General features: G+C 43.8%; 1 protein-coding gene across 2 annotated transcripts in view; it reads left to right on the top strand.

The window, feature by feature from the left end:
• The window catches only part of LOC124789591 (protein scarlet-like), a 189,938-nt gene that overhangs the window by 30,716 nt on the left and 134,504 nt on the right, over positions 1–24,718 (top strand). For both annotated transcript variants that reach the window (XR_007016140.1, XM_047257002.1), the window contains exon 2: positions 17,296–17,434. Coding sequence is in view for 1 of the 2 variants with exons in the window: in XM_047257002.1 (XP_047112958.1) it covers positions 17,296–17,434 (139 nt within the window). In the remaining variant the exon portion in view is untranslated. The remainder of the gene's footprint in view (positions 1–17,295; positions 17,435–24,718) is intronic.

Here is a 24,718-nt window from a genome sequence, read left to right as displayed (position 1 = left end):
TTCTATTACACTGCCTTTCCTTGCTATACCAGGTGAGTTTAATCTTACAACTTATCTGCATATTTTTCATAACACTAAGCAATCTCTTTTATTATTAATTAGTTAGCTCTATAGCATACACTAGGTTTCTCTACCACTTCAGATCCTGCTTGTACATGAATTCATATATCTCTTTAAATTACTGTTGGTGGACCATTTCCAATAAAACAACACTTTGTACTTATTATATTACCAGGGTACTATACATACTTGTTACTCAAATACATTTGTATCTTAATTACGTCATACTTCTCTATTGTTTGTCACTATTAGGTTTGTCACATTAGGTATTTTTCTTCACTAATCGGTGGATAGAATGGTTCCATAACTCATGGCTTGTTAGCCATGACAGAAAATTTTCATGCCTGGAAAGAAGAGGTCGAAATTTTTGAGGACAGGAAAGAGGAAGAAAGAGTGAGACCTGAAAGGGAAAGAAGATCTCACACAGCTGGGACTGCACAGCTACCACACTGTGTAGAGGTTACAGAACAACCTCCTCCCTACAGCATTCATTAGCTTAATGCTGTAAAGAAGAGTTAGAAATTTTAGGTGGATAGAAAAGATGAAGAGTGAGTGAGACCTGAAAAGGAAAGAAGATCTCACACAGCTGGGACTGCACAGCTGCCACACTGTGTAGAGGTTACAGAACAATCTCCTCCCTACAGCATTCATTAGCTTAATGCTGTAAAGAAGAGTTAGAAAATTTTAGGTGGATAGGAAAGATGAAGAGTGAGTGAGACCTGAAAAGGAAAGAAGATCTCACACAGCTGGGACTGCACAGCTGCCACACTGTGTAGAGGTTACAGAACAACCTTCTCCCTACAGCATTCATTAGCTTAATGCTGTATTGATAACCATACCGGAAAATTTAATGTATGAAAGAAGAGGTCGAAATTTTTGGGGATAGGAAAGATGAAGATTGAGTGAGACCTGAAAGGGAAAGAAGATCTCACACAGCTGGGACTGCACAGCTGCCACACTGTGTAGAGGTTACAGATCAACCTCCTCCCTACAGCATTCAGTGGCTACCTATGAATCTGCCAGGTCGATCTGAAAATACTTTATGATGCATTTTTAGAACCTGTCTCAGTTCTTCCTTCTGATTGGCTGAAATCCTATCGATTTCCTGCAATTTAGTTTCTATTTTGTCTAAAATAATTGCTTCTTCTTCTTCTTCTGTGTTTAGCTTACTTGTACCAAGATTAACATCCTCGTCCCAATACCTCCTATTTTTCAGAACTCGTATAGGCAGCTCCCAAGTTCCATCATCAGTTACTACATGTTTATCACTAAAAGGGACTGTAATTACTCCAGTTATTGGCAAGACCATTTTTAACTGGCTTCTTTCAAAGTCAACAACACTCTGATATTTTGACAAGAAATCTATGCCAATTAAAACCTCAATACTGAGATTGTTTACAATTAAACATGGATGATCAATTAAATTACCATTAATGTTAAAGGGTAGTAAAGCTTCTTGCTTTACCGTTTTTGAAACCTTGCCAGTAGCACCAATTATTCTTAGTCCTGATACCCTCACTATTGTAAGCTTATCTTTACCAGGTAATGCATCAAAGAAGGACTGAGACATTGCACTCACCTCACTTCCACTATCTAAGAGACATCGTACATTGATACCCAACATATTCACTATTATTATAGGGTGGCTTATTCTAGGTTGTACAGGTGGTTCCTCACATTCATCTAGTAGTTCCTTTTGGATTTGTCTCCAACTAAAGTGATCGACATCTGTCTTCATTACATTTAGGTCACAGTGTGTAGGGGTTTCCTGAATTACATTTTCAGCTGCCTTTTCCAGTCGGTCTATTAATTTTAAATCGAAACACCGCACGACTTCATTACATTTAGTTTGCTGAACATGACCCAAATTACTGTAGTCTGAGCGATTCTGCGCCTCCAGACCGGGCATAACATTAGTTACAGCTAAACCACTTTCACCATTATCGTCGGTTTCCTTCTCAAGTGACAACTGGTCACAGCTACTGGGTTCATCGACCCCAAACTGCCTACCCTCTACATTCCCACTTATCTCCTGTTCTAAATCTATTAGTACATTATCAACATCCTGCACAGGCACTTTAGATAAGAGCACATCATCCTCATCGTAAATATAAGCATGAATTTCTTCTGCTTCTTCACCTGTCAATTCAGTATTTTGTAGCTCATCTCTACTGTTACACTGCTGCGCCTTCTCTTTCTCTTCCCACTTAGAAAGCGTCTCTAACACGGTATCTATCAAATACTGTGAGTGATCTAATATTTCTGTTGTATCCTTAGGTGCTACCGACATTTCATCCATCTGTTCAGTTTGAGTATTCTGATCTGTCTTACCAATTCCCTTAACTACTGGCTTAGGAAAAGTAACCGCCTGGTGAGCGCCAGTGTCCTCATAGACGGGAACTAGTTTTCCTGCCTAGGTCTACTACTGTTTCCTTTATTTTCATTATAGTTAGCTGGCATAGCCTTACTTTCCGTACTGTTGTTTACATACATATTTCTGTTTGGAACAAAATTATTATCCCTTGGACGCCATTGTTGGTTCTGATAATTATTTCCCCAATTCCTACCTCTCTTAGGATGGCGAACACCTACTGTTCTGATGTTTACATTGCCATTTTGATCGTTCCTAAAATTACTACCATTATTATTAGCATTTCTATTATTACGTGCTTGCTCCTCATTGGCAGCAACACGTTCTACACGTTCCAAGTACTCAATGAAACGATCCAGATTGTCTCTAGGGGCTGATATAATTCTAGTTTGCCAGTACCATGGCAGTTTAGCTTCCAGACCTAGTATAATCATTTCTGGTTTTAGCTTTTCCGCCAAATGTGACAAACGTGAAATCCATGACCTAGCAAACTCTTTAATTGATTCCTTGCCTGCATTGAAGCGTTTCCCACTCCAAAATTCTCTCAACACTTCATTTTGCTTATTGCTAGACCAATACTCATTAATGAAAGCTGTTTTAAACTCCGCTAATGTTTTACACTTCAACATAACATCAGCTGACCAACGCATGGCGTCACCTGCTAAATGGCTTCTAATAAATGAGATTTTCTCTCGCTCAGACCAAGTTGGTGGAATCACATCTTCAAAATCGTTCCAGAAATCTAGCGGGTGGATATTTTTATCTGGATCAAACCGCAAGAACTGCCGACACCCGATAAAAGCGGCGTTTGCAGCTACAACTTGTTGTATACTACCATTACCAGAAGTTACTGAAGCTACTTTACTCTCAATGTTAGCAATGTTAGTACTTATATTTTCTACTTTCATTTCAACATTATCTACTCTTTGCACAATATGAGTAGTGTCAGTTTTAATTGCTTTTACTTCTGCTTGACATATGTTTACTTTTATATTAACATCGTTAAATCTATCTGAGAACAGTTCAGATTCCACTTCGATCTTTTCTGTTAACTTGTGCTCCAGCTTCGCATCTTCCATTTGGAAGTCTTTGCGAACCTCAGCAACTTCGGATTTAACTGTTTTATACATTTCAGAAAACTGTTGAGCAACCTTTTTCTTAATATCCTCATGATTGCAATCAATTTTGTAATTCAAACTGTCTAGATCCTCTTTCAACTTATTGCAACCAGCCTTGAAGGTATCGTCCATTACCTCCAATCGTTTATTAAAATTTGTTTGACTGGCCAAAATTTCAGACTTTAATTCAGCGTTCATCCTAGCATTACTGGCTGACATTTCAGCATTACTGCTTTTGACCTGTTCACTTATTTCAGACTTTAACTCAGCATTCATTCTAGCATTACTGCTCTTGACCTCACTTATTTCAGACTTTAATTCAGCATTATTGGATTCTAATTTATTGTCCATTGCCTCAAACCGCATATTAAAATTTGTTTGACTGGCAGCTATTGCTTGTAATATAACATTTAGATCAACAGCCCCAGCATCTTTGGGTTGCTCACGAGCTGGCTTTTTATCACACTCAGGTGACGAAAAACTAGCTCCAATACCAGAATCATCAAAACCAAATGAAACTTCTGATTGGTTAGTCATCTCTAACTTCTCCTTCTTAAACTCTACCATTTCTGATGACTGTTTCGTTTTTAATTCATCAGAGAAACTATCATCCAATAAATTTACAATTTCTACTTTCCGCTTTACTACAGGGGTCTCTATTATTGAATCATTGCCCCTTCCCACACTACTGTCAGGAGACAACTTTTCATATTTCACTTTAACATTACTACTTTCATGCATATTTACACTCGAACCGTTGTCTGGATTTACAGTTCCCTCAACAGACATAGGTTCTGATTTAAGTTTAACCTCAGTTTCTTTTGGCGGTTCCATCGCCGACAGTCTTTTAGTGCAGGTTAGTAAAATTTTTAACAGCTTTTCACTTAACTTAGTTCCTTCTGCACGACGTATGGCGTTCCGGCGCGGCGTACCAGGATTCCTGATGCGACGTGGCACGTTGAGCTGCGGACGGCTCTCCGACGGCTGTTGTGTGTTTGCGTGGCCCGCAATTGCAGGCTCTGCGCCGGCTGCTCCAGGGGACGACTGCGGTGCGGCGAGACTGGCTTCTCGCGATGCCGGCAGCACCGCTAGACTCAGTGCCAGCTCCGTCAATCCAGATGCGTTGTTAATCCAATTGCGTCGTCCACATGCACACGTAACACATTCACTGTTTTATACTCAGTTGCGTGTCGCATTTCACTCGCGAATCCGAGTAGTTAAAAATCACTTTCACTTAGTTAATTTCCCGGCCGATGCACCATATGTGGGGCGGCGGATGTATTAGTTTGGAAAAAGTAAACTAAAATCTGATTGATAAACGCTTGCGTGTTGAATCAGTTTCTAGCTTTTAGAATGTTGTTATTGCTGTCTTTTGCCGTTCTCAACACTGGCTCTCTATTTACTCCGTGACCCCCAGAAAGTGATTTAATAAAACTTGGAGCCAGTAAATAGATATCCTAGTGCCCACTTTACCTGAGAATGTTCTTATAGCTGCAGCTTATAGCTCTGAGGATTTAGGAGATTGTCCGGGATTTCTAATCAAAATCGGTTTTCCAAAATAGTTGAGTATATTCTGAAATTCACTAATAAAAACCACAAGTATCCCTACAACCTAACTAACAGAACAGTTCAGAGTCTAAGGCGCTGATGCAACTATAAATGTCCGAATTAAATGTTAAAAAGAATGCTCGCCATAATTTGATGAAAATATTTCATCAAACGCCACGCTAAATTTTTGGTAGAATGTCTGTCCCGCGACGGCACGTGAAAATACGACAGTACGCAAACTGAAGCTAGATAATGAAAATCATTCCAGAATTAACACTTCACATTAAATGTCTTCATGGTTCCGCGTATCTCTAGTAACTTAATACGGCACCCGAGGCTGTCTGTAGCAGATACACTGATGCGACGCGACTACCGACACAGATGGCGTGTCATTCAGCGTCTGGAGAGAACTGGGGCCTTCCTTCCTCGCGCAGTGTTCTTATATATAAAGCCGCGGTGCGGACGGCTGAGGGAACGCCTGATTAAATCCGCTCTCCCGACTAGCCGCTGGGCTAGTAACGCACCACTTCAAGTTACATAATAATTTATAGCTTCTTTGGCTGATGGCCGAAGAATCTCTTAATTTAAACGTGCATTCAGCACGCAGGTAAGTATTGATAATAAAATTTTGACGTGGCTAAGTTAAATACTTTGGGCGAGAGTATTAATTAAATTACCCTGCACGCAGCAGATGAGCTTTGAACTGTCCCTTTTGAGATCCGCTATCGCTATAATTTTATAGGTATTAAAAAGAAACTTTACACATCTTCATAATCATAGCGGACCTCCAACCTATTTAAATCTAAACATCCTAGCCTTATTTACTAGCCTACTTAATCTATCTTGCTTCCTTCAGTTTTGAGATGAAAACCAGAAAATCATGAATTTCCACTAAAATCTTAATATGTGAAATCCAAAGTACTGTTTTTATTAAATCATTATGAAAGATGAATCTAAATATAAATTTTGAAGTCTCTAGCTCTGTTCTGTTGCGCCACTGATTTTTCCAGAAAAACGTCCAAATCTCGGAAATGGCTGAAGTTATCGAACTGATATTCAACACACATTAATTTAATATTATTTCTGACATGCTAGAAAAGTTTTAGTTCATTTGCTTGATTTTTAAGGTATTGCGCAACATTTATGACGTCAGAGCTAGTTACAGCAGACTGGCTGGCACATAATGGAAACTGATGTGAATTTACTACAGCGTGAGTAGGCTGCTTCCCTACATGGCGGTTGTTAACGCTACGTTTAGTCTATAAACCATACAGACTACAATTAGTGCAAGCTCTTTGGGTTGGTGATAAAAGAAAAAGAATTATGTTCAGCAATGCTCTGGTTGACGATATGGATGACCATATGTTTTTACCATAGTTAATTTTCAGTGATGAAGCAACATTTCGTGTTAGCGGCAAAGCAAACCTATATAACGTGCACATACGGTGACTCCAGAACCCTCACGACATTACTGAAAACCAAAGAGACTCATCCAAAGTGAACGTTTTGTGTGATATTGCTCCTGAAGAACTGTATGGTCCCTTCTTTTTTGAGGAAAACACAGTGACTGGAATGAATTATCTTCAAAGCCTGCAGTACCAGCTTTTTCCAGAACTTCATTAGGACTCCAACTTCTTCATTTTCAGAGAGGATGGAGCTCCACCACACTGGCGAAACAACTTACGTCGGTTTGTCTGCGACACTCTGTCTCAAAGCTGGATGGGGCACGTAGGGCCCGAGACAATACCCTGCATTCTTGGCTTTTAAGATCGTCAGACAAGACCTCATGCGACTTTTCCTTGCGGGCGTATGTGAAGCAAAGGGGTTTCATCTCCCTTTTACCTCTTGACATAGAAGAAGTGAAGGACTGAATAACTGACGCCTTAACTTCTGTATAAGCAGATATATAGTGTAAAGTTTATGACGAGTTTAGCTATCGTCTAGATGTTGTTCGTGCTGCTGTTGGTGCCCACACAGAGCCATTTGTAATAGCGTAAATAAAACTTGTAAGAATTTGTGAGTATTTTGCAATGCATGCCATGTTTGTAGCAAGTTTTTTATGAATAAGGAATTTTGAAATCAGGCGAGTCTTTCTGAAATACCCCGTACATCACTATCAATGTCGAGTGTACTTGTAACTGGCGATATTTTGCTTCCAACGTAGCAAATAGGATGACAGATGAAGGAAGGAGGTTGTAAGAAACGGATTAGCACGGGCGTGGAGCTATTTCCTGCCAAAAAAATTTACTTGTATCAAACATGGGCCTTAATGCAAAAAAAAAGAAAGAAACCTGTGATGTGTACGTCTGGAGTGCACGACTTATAGAAGTAAATCATAGAATGTGCCAAATCCTGAAAAGAAGAGAATAGAAGCGTTTAAGTGTTGTTTTACTAAATGGTAGGGATAATTTGGTGGCCTGTTAAGAAATGTTCCCCTGCAGAACAGATGTGAGGAGGCTTATGTAGAAAAACTTACTGGGCAGAATGACAGGAATGTTAAGAGATGGAACTGATCCCCCATGGTACACAAAACAGGTCCGAACGGTGTTGAAGAGGCAACGGAAAAAGCATGGAACTGAAGAACGCGAAATCCCGAGGATTGACTAAAATTTACAGACGCGCGAAATTTGGCACCGACTTCAATGCGAGATGCCTTTAATAGGTTCCACAACGAAACATTGTCTCGAAATTTGGTAGAAAATCCGAAGAAATTCTGGTCGTATGTAAAGTATACAAGCGGCAAGACGCAGTCAATACCTTCGCTGCGCAGTGCCGATGGTACTGTTACCGACGACTGTGCCGCTAAAACGGAGTTATTGAACGCAGTTTTCCGAAATCCCTTCACCAGGGAAGACGAATGGAATATTCCAGAATTTGAAACACGAACAGCTGCTAGCATGAGTTTCTTAGAAGTAGATACCTTAGGGGTTGCGAAACAACTCAAATCGCTTGATACGGGCAAGTCTTCAGGTCCAGATTGTATACCGATTAGGTTCCTTTCAGATTACGCTGATACAATAGCTCCCTACTAATTAATCATATACAACCGCTCGCTCACCGATAGATCTGTACCTGCAGATTGGAAAATTGCGCAGGTCGCACCAGTGTTTAAGAAGGGTAGTAGGAGTAATCCATTGAACTACAGACCTATATCATTGACGTCGGTTTGCAGTAGGGTTTTGGAGCATATACTGTATTCAAACATTATGAATCATTTCGAAGGGAACGATCTATTGATACGTAATCAGCATGGTTTCAGAAAACATCGTTATTGTGCAACGCAGCTAGCTCTTTATTCGCACGAAGTAATGGCCGCTATCGACAGGGGATCTCAAGTTGATTCCGTATTTCTAGATTTCCGGAAAGCTTTTGACACCGTTCCTCACAAGCGACTTCTAATCGAGCTGCGGGCCTATGGGGTATCGTCTCAGTTGTGCGACTGGATTCGTGATTCCCTGTCAGGAAGGTCGCAGTTCGTAGTAATAGACGGCAAATCATCGAGTAAAACTGAAGTGATATCAGGTGCTCCCCAGGGAAGCGTCCTGGGACCTCTGCTGTTCCTGATCTGTATAAATGACCTGGGTGACAATCTGAGCAGTTCTCTTAGGTTGTTCGCAGATGATGCTGCAATTTACCGTCTAGTAAGGTCATCCGAAGACCAGTATCAGTTGCAAAGCGATTTAGAAAAGATTGCTGTATGGTGTGGCAGGTGGCAGTTGACGCTAAATAACGAAAAGTGTGAGGTGATCAACATGAGTTCCAAACGAAATCGGTTGGAATTCGATTACTCGATAAACAGTACAATTCTCAAGGCTGTACCTGGGTGTTAAAATTACGAACAACTTCAGTTGGAAAGACCACATAGATAATATTATGGGGAAGGCGAGACAAAGGTTGCGTTTCATTGGCAGGACACTTAGAAGATGCAACAAGTCCACTAAAGAGACAGCTTACACTACACTCGTTCGTCCTCTGTTAGAATATTGCTGCGCGGTGTGGGATCCTTACCAGGTGGGATTGACGGAGGACATCGAAAGGGTACAAAAAAAGGGCAGCTCGTTTAGTATTATGACGTAACAGTGGAGAGAGTGTAGCAGAAATGATACGCAAGTTGGGATGGAAGCCATTAAAGCAAAGACGTTTTTCGTCGCGGCGAGATCTATTTACGAAATTTCAGTCACCAAATTTCTCTTCAGAATGCCAAAATATTTTGTTGAGCCCAACCTACATAGGTAGGAATGATCATCAAAATAAAATAAGAGAAATCAGAGCTCGAACAGAAAGGTTTAGGTGTTCGTTTTTCCCGCGCGCTGTCCGGGAGTGAAATGGTAGAGAGATAGTATGATTGTGGTTCGATGAACCCTCTGCCAAGCACTTAAATGTGAATTGCAGAGTAGTCATGTAGATGTAGGTGTAGACGTAACTTCCATGGTATAATGAGAAGGAGCCGTAGAAGGATACAGTCTCTGAGAAGGCTGAAATTAAGATACACCCAATACATAACGAGGACGTTCCGTACAAGTGAAAACTCGTAATGAGTTTGGCACAATTGAGAAAGCCGTGGCTATATACATCACGTCAGATTCAGGGTTGAAATACCGAACAATGTCAGGATTTATATCGCGAAGTTATTATAAATACAGACTTCAATACGATAAGTAGTCTTTTGCGCAACTTTTATAAATAAAATTTCTTTTACCAGCTGCGAGTTAGTTGCAAGCAGCGATAACAATATATAAATTGCTGTGAGTGCTGCATTTACTCGGTGACATTAGGTTATCTCTGATTCATTGTATGCAAGTAGAAGAATTCGTTATGATTTAACATTTGTTCTGGATTGAACTGCTGCGTTCTGTAGATGTAAAGTAAATAAATTCCACGATACTTAACAAAGTTAGTAATTTTCTTCGACAAAACCTACCGAGATGGTTACCACTGCAAATAGACAGCATTCAGACGGTTGGAATCTGTGAGGAAGGTCGTGGGTTTGAGGCAGCTTGCAGTCCGGCTTTATACATGGAAGAATTTTCTGAGATAGAGTCGTTACATCAAATCTAAATTTTCATCTTATGTAGATCAGTGGTCATATCTCCAGGGAGAGCGCTGCACTGCATGGTAGTCACCAATCTGTCTGAAGACCTCCTCTGAATCCTTCCTCAAGTTTAAGCATCGCAAGGAATAACAGCGGCAGCCACGTGGAGCGTACAAAATTCTACGGCCGCCGTCTTGTTAACATTTGCGGCTCTGCGATTGGAGCAGCGTGTTCAACAAATACAAACTGCTATGATAGAAGATCTATTTCTTTAGTTCACTAGGGGAACGTGAATGGATCTGTACAACACACTTTAACGAACTGCAGTTTAATAATCTTAGCATTTGATGAACTGAATTGAGGTAGACTTGACAAGAGCAATAACCTAGTGAACTGAATATCAGCCGGCCGAAGTGGCCGTGCGGTTAAAGGCGCTGCAGTCTGGAACCGCAAGACCGCTACGGTCGCAGGTTCGAATCCTGCCTCGGGCATGGATGTTTGTGATGTCCTTAGGTTAGTTAGGTTTAACTAGTTCTAAGTTCTAGGGGACTAATGACCACAGCAGTTGAGTCCCATAGTGCTCAGAGCCATTTGAACCATTTTTGAACTGAATATCGGTAGCCATAAAACTAATTACTAGAATAATCGCAAGTAAATGAAATATTGCCTTTTCATTATTAAAATACACACCTCAACAAAAGTTTGTAATATCGTAGAATTCACTACAATGACCTCTTATAGTACACCCACTGACGCCTGCAGAGTACCTCATTAACAAAATAAACATAAATCCTTCCGAAAAAAGAACGACTTCGGTTACTTAAAAATCATTACAAAACAAAGCAGGCTCTCTCCTAAGTGTACATCATGGAAACGAAACACTGAAAATTCATTATTAAAATACACATCTCAACAAAAGTTTGTAATATCGTAGAGTTCACTACAATGACCTCTTATAGTACACCCACTGACGCCTGCAGAGTACCTCATTAACAAAATAAACATAAACCCTTCCGAAAAAAGAACGACTTTGGTTACTTAAAAATCATTACAAAACAAAGCAGGCCCCCCCCTATGTGTACATCATGGAAACGAAACACTGAAAATCATTACCGCATAGTGATGATTATTAGTCTCTAGTGGTAAGTGTGTCCTCCCCACACATGGGTACGTTCTCCCACTGTGCGAGGCATGCTCTGGATGAGACCGTCAAGTTTATTTGGGGTAAGGTCCCACTCCTCCATGGCAGGTTCAATGAGGTCGTGAAAATTGTCAGCTGGATTCGGACGCTGTGCAGTGGCTACCTTCCACAGGCCCCATGCATGCTCAAATAGTATTCATGTCTGAGAACTGTGCTGGTCAGTGCATTCGGTTGTTGTTGCATCTTTGAACATACCGAGACCTTGCCTTGTCATCGACTAGGATCATGAACTTGTCACAGACTTCACGTCTGTATAGGGCCGTACAATCGTTTGTAGGATCTCTTGTAGCTATCGGGGACCAGTCAAATTGCCGTAGATGGGAATCACAGGTGTCTACCGTCCCATCATTATTTCCCGCCTGAACATTACACTTCCACTTGCAAACGGATGGACTTCCAGAACGTATCGGCGTTCCTGGTGTCGTCTAGCACTTCTCCAAACCCAAACACGTCTAGTGTTTGGTCGCAAACCAGTCCTGGTCTCGTCAGCAAATGTGACATTACTCCAAACTGCACAGTTCCAGTGTTGATGTACGGAAGTTCAGGTCATTAGATTACGTCGGTTCCGTTGGTTTAGTGTAAGACTTCTCAGTGGTCTTCTGGAATGTAGACTACCCTGATGAAATCTTCTGTGCAGTCCTCGGTCAGAGATACGAGTTCCTGTTGCATGGGAGAAGTTATTTCCAATATTTCTGGCAGTTGACGTTGGGCGCCTGCTAGCTGAGAGTTCAAAAATAGTCAGATGTGTTTGAATTCCTAAGGGACCAAACTGTTGAGGTCATCGGTCCGTACAGACTACTTAAACTAACGTATGTTGAGAACAACACACACACCCATGGCCGAGGGAGGACTCGAACCGCGGGCGGGAAGGACAGCGCAATCCGTGACATGGCGCCCTAAACCGCGCGGCCATTCCGCGCAGCAGAGCTGAGTTAGAGGTAACGATTCTGTATTGGTGATGTCATATGAGGACGACCACTTTGAGGTCTGTCATCACACTTTAGAAACACCACTTTGAGTGACACGTAACCTATCGCCAGCAGCTAGCTGTGCATTCCCTGCTGAAAGTAAAGCCAGTATACTGATTCTGTCAAAGTGTTGTATGCCTCTACACATGGCATGTTACTGCAGCGCTGAACACAAACTGAATGAAGATGTTGCTGATACGGGGCTGCTGCCAGTATGCCTCTGCAGCAGCGGAATGTTTATGAGACTGGGGGGTGGCCACAAACCATCCCGGTGGTAATCACCATCCAGTATATGGGTTCTAACTGGTTAATGCACGAAATGCCTAGGTCAATGAGACATCTAATGTTTTAAACTACATTTTACAATACTATACCAAATTTTTGTTGAGCAGCGTGGTTATTTTGCGCTGACAGGCCAGAACATTATAACCACTGCCTAATACCGTTTTGGCCCATTTGAAAAGCAATACAGCACAGATAATATACATCATTGGTGGGTTCCAAGAAGTACACTACTGGCCATTGCAATTGCTACACCACGAAGATGACGTCCTACAGACGCGAAATTTAGCCGACAGGGAGAAGATGCTGGATGTGTAAGTGATTAGCTTTTCAGAGCATTCACAAATGGTTGACGCCTGTGGCGACACCTACAACGTGCTGACATGAGGAATGTTTCCAACCGATTTCTCATACACAAACAGCAGTTGACCGGCGTTGCCTGGCGAAACGTTGTTGTGATGCCTCGTGTAAGGAGGTTTCCGACTTTGATAAAGGTCGGATTGTAGCCTATCGCGATTGCGGTTAATCGTATCGCGACATTGCTCCTAGCGTTGGTCGAGATCCAATGACTGTTAGCAGGATATGGAATCGGTGGGTTCAGGAGGGTAATACGGAACGCCGTGCTGGATCCCAACGGCCTCTTATCACTAGCAGTCGAGATGACAGGCATCTTATCCGCATGGATGTAACGGATCGTGCAGCCACGTCTCGATCCCTGAGTCAACAGTTGGGACGTTTGCAACACAACAACCATCTGCACGAACATTTCGATGGCGTTTGCTGCTCGGAGACCACGGTTGCGTTTACCCTTGACGATGCATCACAGACAGAAGCGCCTGCGATGGTGTACTCAACGACGAACCTACGTGCACGAATGGCAAAACGTCATTTTTTCGGATGAATCAAGGTTCTGTTTACAGCATCATGATGGTCGTATCCGTGTTTGGCGACATCGCGGTGAATGCACATTGGAAGCGTGTATTCGTCGTCGCCATACTGGCGTATCACCCGGCGTGGTGGTATGGTGTGCCATTGGTTACACGTCTCGGTCACCTCTTGTTCGCATTGACGGCACTTTGAACAGTGGACGTTACATTTCAGATGTGCTACGACCCGTAGCTCTACCCATCATTCGATCCCTGCGAAACCCTACATTTCAGCAGGATAATGCACGACCGCATGTTGCAGGTCCTGTACGGGCCTTTCTGGACACAGAAAATGATCGAATGCTGCCCTGGCTAGCACATTCTCCAGATCTCTCACAAATTGAAAACGTCTGGACAATGGTGGCCGAGCAACTGGCTCGTCACAATACGCCAGTCACTACTCTTGATGAACTGTGGTATCGTGTTGAAGCTGCATGGGCAGCTGTACCTGTACACGCCATCCAAGGTCTGTTAGACTCCATGCCCAGGCGTATCAAAACCGTTATTACGACCAGAGGTGGTTGTTCTGGTTACTGATTTCTCAGGATCTATGCAGCCAAATTGCGTGAAAATGTAATCACGTGTCAGTTCTAGTATAATATATTTGTCCAATGAATACCCGTTTATCATATGCATTTCTTCTTGGTGTGGTAATTTTAATGGCCAGTAGTGTATGTAGCAGCAGATGTCCACGCACATGTCACCCAATTATGGGCTGATGGGACGCCGACCTCCACATTCGGTGATGAGGAGTGGAATTTTCAACACATTGACACCCACTCGTGGTTTCAACCACTTCCCATAGACGTTCAAGCCACTTGCATAGCAACGAATGCTTCGCCTTTTCTGAGGTACTCATTCCCATGGGCCATGCGGTAATCAATCTTTCTTTGCTCGGAGTTGCCTATACCAGTGCGTTTCCCCATTCGCGGTCCATATTTTTGCTAGAACGATTGACTATACGTCTGTGCACCGCTTGTTTATTTCCCTTAAGGCGTAACATTCTCGCCGCACTAGAGTCCACACGGGATGAGCTGGCCAATGCGCGGTGACAAGTTTTCGTCCAAAGCGCTGGGCGAGTTCATTCGTTTGTTCGGAAGGCGAGGCCGACCGTGTCTCTCATCTTTTGACCGTTTGCCGTGGCAGAATCGAGGTGCACATTCTGCAGTCTCTCTCAATCGATGTTACAGGAACTATTCGGTAAAAATTTCGTTTTTGTTTTACTTGTAGCTGTATTTGTCATCTTCATGAAGGTGTGTCCATCATTTCGATAATGGTCATAATTATTACGATATTTATGTGAAACTAAGACACTACGCGAAATTCGAAAAATTTTCAATGAAAAAGAGGGACCTGTATGATTTTGCGTTTGATGCATTTTACGTAATATGTTGCTGCATGTGAAATTTACCTAACATAATTAATTTTTCTTTAGACTGTGGTGGAGGTCTCTGTCTGTCACACATTTCAAGAAAATTGATGTAGCACATTCATTTGCGATCGTGGCGCGCCAACGATAAAGCCAGACTGAAATATCTGCAACATTCCACGTGTTTCATAAATGGGTTTAGATATCGAAATGAGATTTTCGCAAATAATAACACACAAAGAGGAGCGTATTTTGCAATATGGTATATATCTACTGTGTTATTCAACTAACTACAAACAATTTCGATGAAAGCGTGTAATGTTTCGGGTGAAACGAAAATGCTATGGGTTTTGGAGCAACGTCAGTGCGACATTACGCATTTATTTTGTACTGAGGACGTGATTTTTGGAAGATACTGATCTTACTTTTCCTCAGTTCGCCCTGTAATAAACTTGATAAATCTTCTAGCAATTGCATCTGCACAGTATATTAGTGAGTTGAGACAGTGTGAACTCCGCTGCGTTTTGGCAAAAGAAGCAAATTTTAACATGGCAACAAGAGAAATGTGAAGGTTTTACTCAAACTTCGCCACTCATGATGCTTCTCTGAAAGCTACAATTGCCTAAGAAGTCAGGCGAAAATAAATGGCTGCATTCTCTGCGGGATTAGTTTTAGATACCACCCAAAGCAGAGGTGTCAGATTACTTTCCGAAGGGTCACCATGTAAGCGTGGGCGTAGACGGGCCCTAGTTAATACACACATAAAAAAAAGTTTTGTGTCACCCCAGTTCCCAGATCTCCTGAAGATAGACGTTGACAGTGGATATTGTATCACAGACACAGTCCCTTTGACTGTTCAGAGATGTCACTAAATCCGCCCGCAGATGTAAACAACCATGCATGAGCAGCGCCTATTAGACGGAGGGAGCCGGACAGCCGATCAGTTCCAGTCATTCCACCAGGAAGGAGGTACACGGCTCGTGTTGTCTGTAGTTCAACCATGCCTAGACAGTCAGTACCGTGGTTCGATCGCGTCCCATTGTTACTTTGTGCCAGGAAAGGCTCTCAACAAGGGAAGTGTCCAGGTGTCTCGGAGTGAACCAAAGCGTGTTGTTCGGAAATGGGAGAGATACAGAGAGACAGTAATTGTCGATGACATGTCACGCTCAGGCCGCCCAAGGGCTACTACTGCAGTGGATGACCGATACCCACGGATTATGGCTTGGAGGAACCCTGACAGCAACGTCACCATGTTGAATAATGCTTTTCGTGCACACACAGGACGTCGTGTTACGACTCGAACTGTGTACAATAGGCTGCAAGATGAGCAACTTCACTCCCGACGTCCTCGGCGATGTCCATCTTCGCAACCACGACACCATGCAGCGCGGTACAAATGGGCCCAACAACATGCCGAACCGACAGCTCAAGATTGGCATCACGTTCTCTTCACCGATGAGTGTCGGATATGGCTTCAACCAGATAATCGTCGGAGACATGTTTGGAGGCAACCCGGTCAGGCTGAACGCCTTAGACACACTGTCCAGTGAGTGCAGCAAAGTGGAGGTTCCCTGCTGTTTTGGGGTGGCATTATGTGGCGCCGACGTACGCCGCTGGTGGTCGTGGATGGCACAATAACGGCTTTACGATACATGAACGCCATCCTGTGACGGATAGTGTAACCATATTGGCAGTCTTCATGGGCGACAATTCGTGCCCCCATCATGCACATCTTGTGAATAGCTTCCTTAAGGAAAACGCCATCGCTCGACTAGACTGGCCAGCACGTTCTCCGGACATAAACCCTGCCTGGGATAGATTGTAAAGGGCTATTCATGGACGGTGCGACCCACCAACCACTCTGAGGGATCTCCGCCGTTGAGGAGTGGGACAATATGAACTTGTGGATGGTATGCCGCATCCTCAACGGCATGCAAGAGGACGTGCTACTGGGTATTAGAGGTACAGAAATCTGGACCACCACCCCTGAATGTCTCGCTGTATTATGGTACAACATGCAATTTGTGGTTTCTATGAGGAATGAAAAGGGCGGAAATTATGTTGCTGTCTGTTCCAATTTTCTGTACAGGTTCCGGATCTCTCGAAACCAAGAGGGTGCAAAACTTTTTTTGATCTGTGTATTTACGAAAAATGCGAGTGTAGGCTTCAATTTAGAGCAGTATGTATCCTCCGGCGCTCGGCATTTCCCCTACAGCGCCTTTGGACAGCCCCCACCACTACCGCTCTCCCCACACGTGCCCTGCCGTCTGCGTCTCTACCTGCCAATGTGTCGCAGTGGGCAGTGATCACAACGCTCCGGCCGGACAGTGTATGCTAGAGACTGTATCGTCGAGGTTTGTCCACCCTGCCCTGCTCTGCCCGCCAGCTTGTAGAACGGTGTGCCGTCTCCCGTGTTGCAGTCGACGCCGCTCACCATGTCGCCGCTGGGCGGCCGCTCCCCCGGTGTGACGCTGACGTGGCGTGACGTCTCCGTGTACGCCGTCTCGCGGGGCGGCTTCTGGAGGCGCAGCATCCAACACAGGCGCATCGTGAACGGCGGTGAGTACTCCACCTCCACCCAGGGCAGGTTTAAAGTCACTGCTATTCAACACCATCACAATCATACGCCACTAAACGCAACGCCTTGTTAACACGCACTTTCTTCTCTGTCCCTCAGCATCTTTATCACGTGTCTCTCACTCTCGCTCTTTCCCTTTTTGTTTACATTCGCATCTATCTGACCTGCAACTACCACACCCAGCTAATTTATTTAACAATTTACATTTGTCCTGCAACCGTTTGGCCTTGGCCTCTCGACATCTTTATCCTGAACACTGAATGGAAAAAAGTGCAGCCCCGAGGACTATATTCAGTGACACCAGAGTATAACAGGTGCATGTCAGGGGTTGTTGGGTTCGATTAGTGACTTATTTATCACGCTCATCGGCGATCAGATGACAGTCTGGAGGCATCCTCTAGTTTTACTGTGCAGGCAGTAACTGTGGTGAGTTTAGAGGTGTACAGTATTCGCACTGATTAGTACGTGCTTCTGTTCAACAACCTCAGCCATTTCAGAGGAATCGCATTGCTTCCGGGATGCTGGATGGACGTGCCGACAGATAGCCACACATGTTAGGCATAGTGGATCGGCTGTGTACTGCTGCTTTCAATAGCGGTCTGTAGAACATTCTCACACCTTTAGACCAGGTTCTGGACGTCCGACTAATACAGACGCTCGTCAAGGTCGGTGCATTGCGCAAGTAGCACTGACTGATCGATCATCATCCAGGGAAGAAATCCGGGCACATGTTGCACCGGCTGTTCCATCAGGCCTCTGGCCACTGACACCATGACATCGTGGAGCATGCCTACACAGGTATCTTAGAAAAGTCGACTGGAGAGTGGAATGTCGCTCTGTTGTCTGCAGTGTTGAGAGTAATGGACATACACGTGTAATGCGTACGCCTGTTGAGCTTCCTATTCCAGGGTGCATTCGCCAACGGCGCACAGGTCCCATCTCAGGCTACATGGGGTGTGCCTGTGGGGTGGGGGTGGGAGAGGGGGTGGTAGGGGGAGGCATTAACTAAAACTTTCTGCAGGGTAAATTGACCAGTGCCCGATACATGGCTCAAAATGTTACACCGTGCTACTACCATTTTTCGATAGGAATGCAAACGGCTTTTTCAGCAGGACAGCGAACGTTCACAGGCAGCTGCTCCGATGCAACGTGCACATCGTGGAGTACAAAAACTGCCCAGGCCAGTAAGATTGCCAGATATCTCGTCAATTGAAGACGTGTGGGACATGATGGAACTTACTCGTTCTCCAAGGTCTGTAAGAACGATCCGAGAATGCCCTTCTGCATTGCCGCCAGAGCGGGATACGCTGTGTATTGACGTGACTGGGCAGCCTTTACTGTTTTCTGAATTTGGTATCACAGGCTACTTCAGTAATGAGCTACCTATCACACTACTTGCCAATAAAATGACCTTGTTGCATTTCTTCTGGCACTGCATTTCCTCCTTTTGTCAATCAATTGAAGTATTTCTTCTCTTACACAAGGTTTCTTCGCAGTTATCTTCCTCCTACCCATGTTTGTCTCTGTAACTTCTGTGTTTACATTTTTGGTGATGTCCATTTCTCTTCAACTGAACGGCCTCCGGTGGCAGTCTTTACTCTACTGTTACTGAATTGTTAGACTAATGGGACTACTAAGTACTATAAAACCTGCTGCACTCCCCTGACTTAAGCCCTCGTAAGTTCAACTCGATTTCTAAGCTGAAGGACACACTTCACGGCATTCGCTTCAGAACTGCTACAAATTCGGCGGGCAATAGACGGCGCCGCTCGAACTGTCAACACAACTGGCACTGCGAAGAGTATGCTAGGACTTCCACATCGCTGGCAACCGGTTATACGCAATGCTGGTAATTATTTTGAAGGTCAGTAAAACTTTGAAACACGTATCTATTTTGTACGAGCTGTAAATAAGTGGTTGCAACTATTAAAGTTATATCTCTTCTTCTTTTGGTTTTAGCTCCTACAAAGTGGAATTTATTGCAGTACTCAATGAGTCTTTCACGTCTCTCATTTTTACAACCAAGCCCATGTTGTTGTTGTTGTTGTGGTCTTCAGTCCTGAGACTGGTTTGATGCAGCTCTCCATGCTACTCTATCCTGTGCAAGCTTTTTCATCTCCCAGTACCTACTGCAACCTACATCCTTCTGGATCTGCTTAGTGTATTCATCTCTTGGTCTCCCTCTACGATTTTTACCCTCCACGCTGCCCTCCAATACTAAATTGGTGATCCCTTGATGCCTCAGAACATGTCCTACCAACCGATCCCTTCTTCTGGTCAAGTTGTGCCACAAACTTCTCTTCTCCCCAATCCTATTCAATACTTCCTCATTAGTTATGTGATCTACCCATCTAATCTTCAGCATTCTTCTGTAGCACCACATTTCGAAAGCTTCTATTCTCTTCTTGTCCAAACTATTTATCGTCCATGTTTCACTTCCATACATGGCTACACTCCATACGAATACTTTCAGAAATGACTTCCTGACACTTAAATCAATACTGGATGTTAACAAATTTCTCTTCTTCAGAAACGCTTTCCTTGCCATTGCCAGCCTACATTTTATATCCTCTCTACTTCGACCATCATCAGTTATTTTGCTCCCCAAATAGCAAAACTCCTTTACTACTTTAAGTGCCTCATTTCCTAATCTAATTCCCTCAGCATCACCCGACTTAATTAGACTACATTCCATTATCCTTGTTTTGCTTTTGTTGATGTTCATCTTATATCCTCCTTTCAAGACACTGTCCATTCCATTCAACTGCTCTTCCAAGTCCTTTGCTGTCTCTGACAGAATTGCAATGTCATCGGCGAACCTCAAAGTTTTTATTTCTTCTCCATGAATTTTAATACCTACTCCGAATATTTCTTTTGTTTCCTTTACTGCTTGCTCAATATACAGATTGAACAACATCGGGGAGAGGCTACAACCCTGTCTTACTCCCTTCCCAACCACTGCTTCTCTTTCATGTCCCTCGACTCTTATAACTGCCATCTGGTTTCTGTACAAATTGTAAATAGCTTTTCGCTCCCTGTATTTTACCCCTGCCACCTTTAGAATTTGAAAGAGAGTATTCCAGTCAACATTGTCAAAAGCTTTCTCTAAGTCTACAAATGCTAGAAACGTAGGTTTGCCTTTCCTTAATCTTTCTTCTAAGATAAGTCGTAAGGTCAGTATTGCCTCACGTGTTCCAGTGTTTCTACGGAATCCAAACTGATCTTCCCTGAGGTCGGCTTCTACTAGTTTTTCCATTCGTCTGTAAAGAATTCGTGTTAGTATTTTGCAGCTGTGACTTATTAAGCTGATAGTTCGGTAATTTTCACATCTGTCAACACCTGCTTTCTTTGGGATTGGAATTATTATATTCTTCTTGAAGTCTGAGGGTATTTCGCCTGTTTCATACATCTTGCTCACCAGATGGTAGAGTTTTGTCAGGACTGGCTCTCCCACGGCCGTCAGTAGTTCCAATGGAATATTGTCTACTCCGGGGGCCTTGTTTCGACTCAGGTCTTTCAGTGCTCTGTCAAACTCATCACGCAGTATCATATCTCCCATTTCATCTTCATCTACATCCTCTTCCATTTCCATAATATTGTCCTCAAGTACATCGCCCTTGTATAGGCCCTCTATATACTCCTTCCACCTTTCTGCTTTCCCTTCTTTGCTTAGAACTGGGTTTCCATCTGAGCTCTTGATATTTATACAAGTCGTTCTCTTATCTCCAAAGGTCTCTTTAATTTTCCTGTAGGCGGTATCTATCTTACCCCTAGTGAGATAGGCCTCTACATCCTTACATTTGTCCTCTAGCCATCCCTGCTTAGCCATTTTGCACTTCCTGTCGATCTCATTTTTGAGACGTTTGTATAGTCTGCCATAACTCTGTTCCTTCGTTTGTTACTTCATTACAACCCCACATGAACATTATCATATCATCTCTCTTTATATACTGAATTACCCATCAAATATCCTCAGCTCATTCTTGTGATGTCCACATGCATTAGTACACTTGGAAAGACGACGCCGATTCTGATCTGATGACGGCATATGCCACCTGGGGGATAGTACACATACTGATTATGGTTTCAACGCAGTTCGCCAGCGGATAGCGTAGTGGTATAGCTACCAGAGTACCATCTGTGTCTGCCCTTTAATAGGGAATGCTCACAGCCAGAAGGCTCAGTATGGTGCAACGTGTGAAGGAAGCAGGCAACTATATCACGGAGGTGCACTCGTCCTTCCTACAGTCAAATGAGCGAGTTTGGACGTGCTGTGTTTTTTATGCAGTGATGTTGGTATCAGTGGTCACGTGAACATTCTCACATCCATAGATGAGGTTCTCGACTTTCACGCAACACAGGCGCCCGGCAGAATCGTCGTATTGTAGGAGAATCAGTGGCAACTCATAGAGCTACCAAAGCACAGATCAGATTGTTTGTGAGACCAGACGTGTGTACACGAACTGTTTCGAACCAGTTATTAGCAGTGGGACTATGGGACGTACACGTCTAGCCCATCTCCACTCACACGACAGCATCGACGTGCACGGCTAGACTGGTGCCGTGAGAGAATAACTTGTAAGATGGAATGGGCGGCATGGTCTTCAGCGATGAAGGCAGATTCAGCCTGCGCGTACGACGTACACCTGGTGGGTGCCGTTTCATAGGGGGCATTCATCGACGACACACTGGCCCCACCCCAGAGCTTATGGTATGGGATGCGATAAGTTACAACTCTTATTCACGTTCGCCGTTTCTGGAGGGGACGCTGCCCATCGCACGGTACATGAAGCGTGTTGTTAAACCCGTTCTTTTGCCGTTCTTACAACACGAAGGTGATACACTATGTGATCAAAAGTATCTGGACACCCCCAAACTCATACGTTATTCATATCATCTGCGTTGTGCTGCCACCTACTGCCAGGTACTCCACATCAGCGACCTCAGTAGTCATTAGACATCGTGAGAGAGCAGAATGGGACCATCCGCGGAATTCACGGACTTCGAACGTGGTCAGGTGATTGGGTGTCACTTGTGTCATACGTCTGTACACGAGATTCCCACACTCCTAAACATCCTTAGGTTCACTGTTTCCAATGTGATAGTGAAGTGGAAACGTGAAGAGACACGTAAAGTACAAAAGCGTACAGGCCGACCTGGTCTGTTGACTGACAGAGAGCACACACCTACACAGACCATCACACATAAATTCCAAACTGAATTAGGATCCACTGCAAGTGGTATGACAGTCGCGAGGTCAGAAAACTGCTCATAAGTCACATATCACGCCGGTAAATGCGAAACGACGCCTCGCTTGGTGTAAGGCGCGTAAACATCGGACGATTTAACAGTGGAAAAACACTGTGTGGAGTGACGAATCACGGTACACAATGTGGCGATCCGATGGCAGTGTAGGTATGGCGAATGCCTGGTGAACGTCATTTGCCAGCGAGTGTAGTGTCAACAGTAGAATTCGGAGGCTATGGTGTTATGGTGTAGTGGTGTTTTTCATGAAGGCTGCTTGCACCCCTTGTTGTTTTGCGTGGCACTATTCCAGCAAAGACCTACACTGATGTTTTAAGCACCTTTTTGCTTAGCAGTGTTCGAGAGCAATTCGGGGATGGCGACTGCATCTTTCATAACGATCAAGCACCTGCTCATAATGCACTGCCTGTGGCGGAGTGATTACACGACAATAACATCCCTGTAATGGACTGGTCTCCACAGAGTCCTGACCTTAGTACTATAGAACACCTTTGGGATGTTTCGGAACGCCGGCTTCGTGCCAGGTCTCACCGACCCACATCGTTACCTCTCCTTAGTGCAGCACTCCGGGAAGAATGGGCTGCCATTCCCCAAGAAACCTTCGAGCACCTGATTGAACGTATGCCTGCGAGAGTGGAAGCTGTCATCAAAGCTAAGGGTGGGCCAACTCCATCCTGAATTCCGATATTACTGAGCTAGGGCGCCACGAACTTGTAAGTCATTTTCAGCCCCGTGTTCGGATACTTTTGATCACATAGTGTATGTTGTTCGAACAGGATAATGCTCGCCGCACACAGCCTGTGAAACTCAACGTGCAGCAACACCCTGGCTAATAATGTCTCGGTACTTGCCTCCACTCGAGCACGTGTGGGATATGATGGGACGAGAAGTGACTCGTGCGGCATGTAAGCCAAAAACTCTTACAGTGCTATGTGAACAGGTCGAGCAGGTGTGGCGTAATGTGTCACGGGACAGTGTTCGCCGTCTGTACGATCGCCTGGATGCAAGAGTCAGCGCCTGCATGGACGCCCATGGAGGCTATACCACGTACTAATATGGGTGTTCCAGCATTGGGAAATACCTGGTACCTCGAAACCGCTTGTGCCATTTCTCTGTAAAAGTCGTCATTTCATGTACTCCATATGCACTGTTGAAACAATAAATCTTGAGTGAACTGGTAATCTCTAACAGAGTGCACTATTTTTTTAGTTTTATTTACTTATTTATTTATTTATTTTTTTGTATGGCGGTGTATCCAAATTATTATTGGTGTCTGTTTGCTATCGATTCTAATGAGAACAAACCTATCACCGTACTGTTCAGAGTACCTTGCTCTGGCCTTTCTTTGCTGTTAATAACAAATCTTATTCCCGTTCTGCTGTTGTAGATATTATCTTCTATTCGACTGACCAGAAATCCTTATTGTCCTTCGATTCCGTTTACCGACCCCCACTATTCCTAGAACCTGAGAGCTTCCATTTCCATTTTCAGATGTGGCTTCCTTGCCACGTTGAAACTTTTGACATTGCGCGCTCCGACTCATAGAATGTTATGTTTGTGTTCGTTATTAAATTTGTTTCTCGTGATTAGTCCCCTTGGCAATCACCTGCCAGAGATTCAAACGGGAAATAATCCGAAATCTTCTTTCGAATGGAGAGACAACCATGACACTTCTTGAGTTGCCTGGTACGTCTCTTGTGGAAACACATTATTAATCTTTAATGCAGTGGTTTCCATTGCCTTCTGAATCCTCATCCCGTTGATCATTGCTGATTCTTCCGTGTTTTAGAGTCAGTTTCCCACCCGAATGGCACAAGAGTCATCTCTGAGATTCTATCAGCTGCACCACCCTCTTCGACCAGGACAATGGCCAAATAAGGGCGACTATTATACAAGAAGCCTTGGGTCGCCATTGCCGACGATTTTTATTCAAAATTAAAGCATATACTGCGCATCCCGTAAACTGTATTATAATCCGACTACTGTTTCTACTCTAATCT

The sequence above is a fragment of the Schistocerca piceifrons genome, chromosome 3 (genome assembly GCF_021461385.2).
Source record: "Schistocerca piceifrons isolate TAMUIC-IGC-003096 chromosome 3, iqSchPice1.1, whole genome shotgun sequence".
NCBI lineage: Eukaryota > Metazoa > Arthropoda > Insecta > Orthoptera > Acrididae > Schistocerca > Schistocerca piceifrons.
This window is presented reverse-complemented; position numbering and strand designations above follow the sequence as displayed.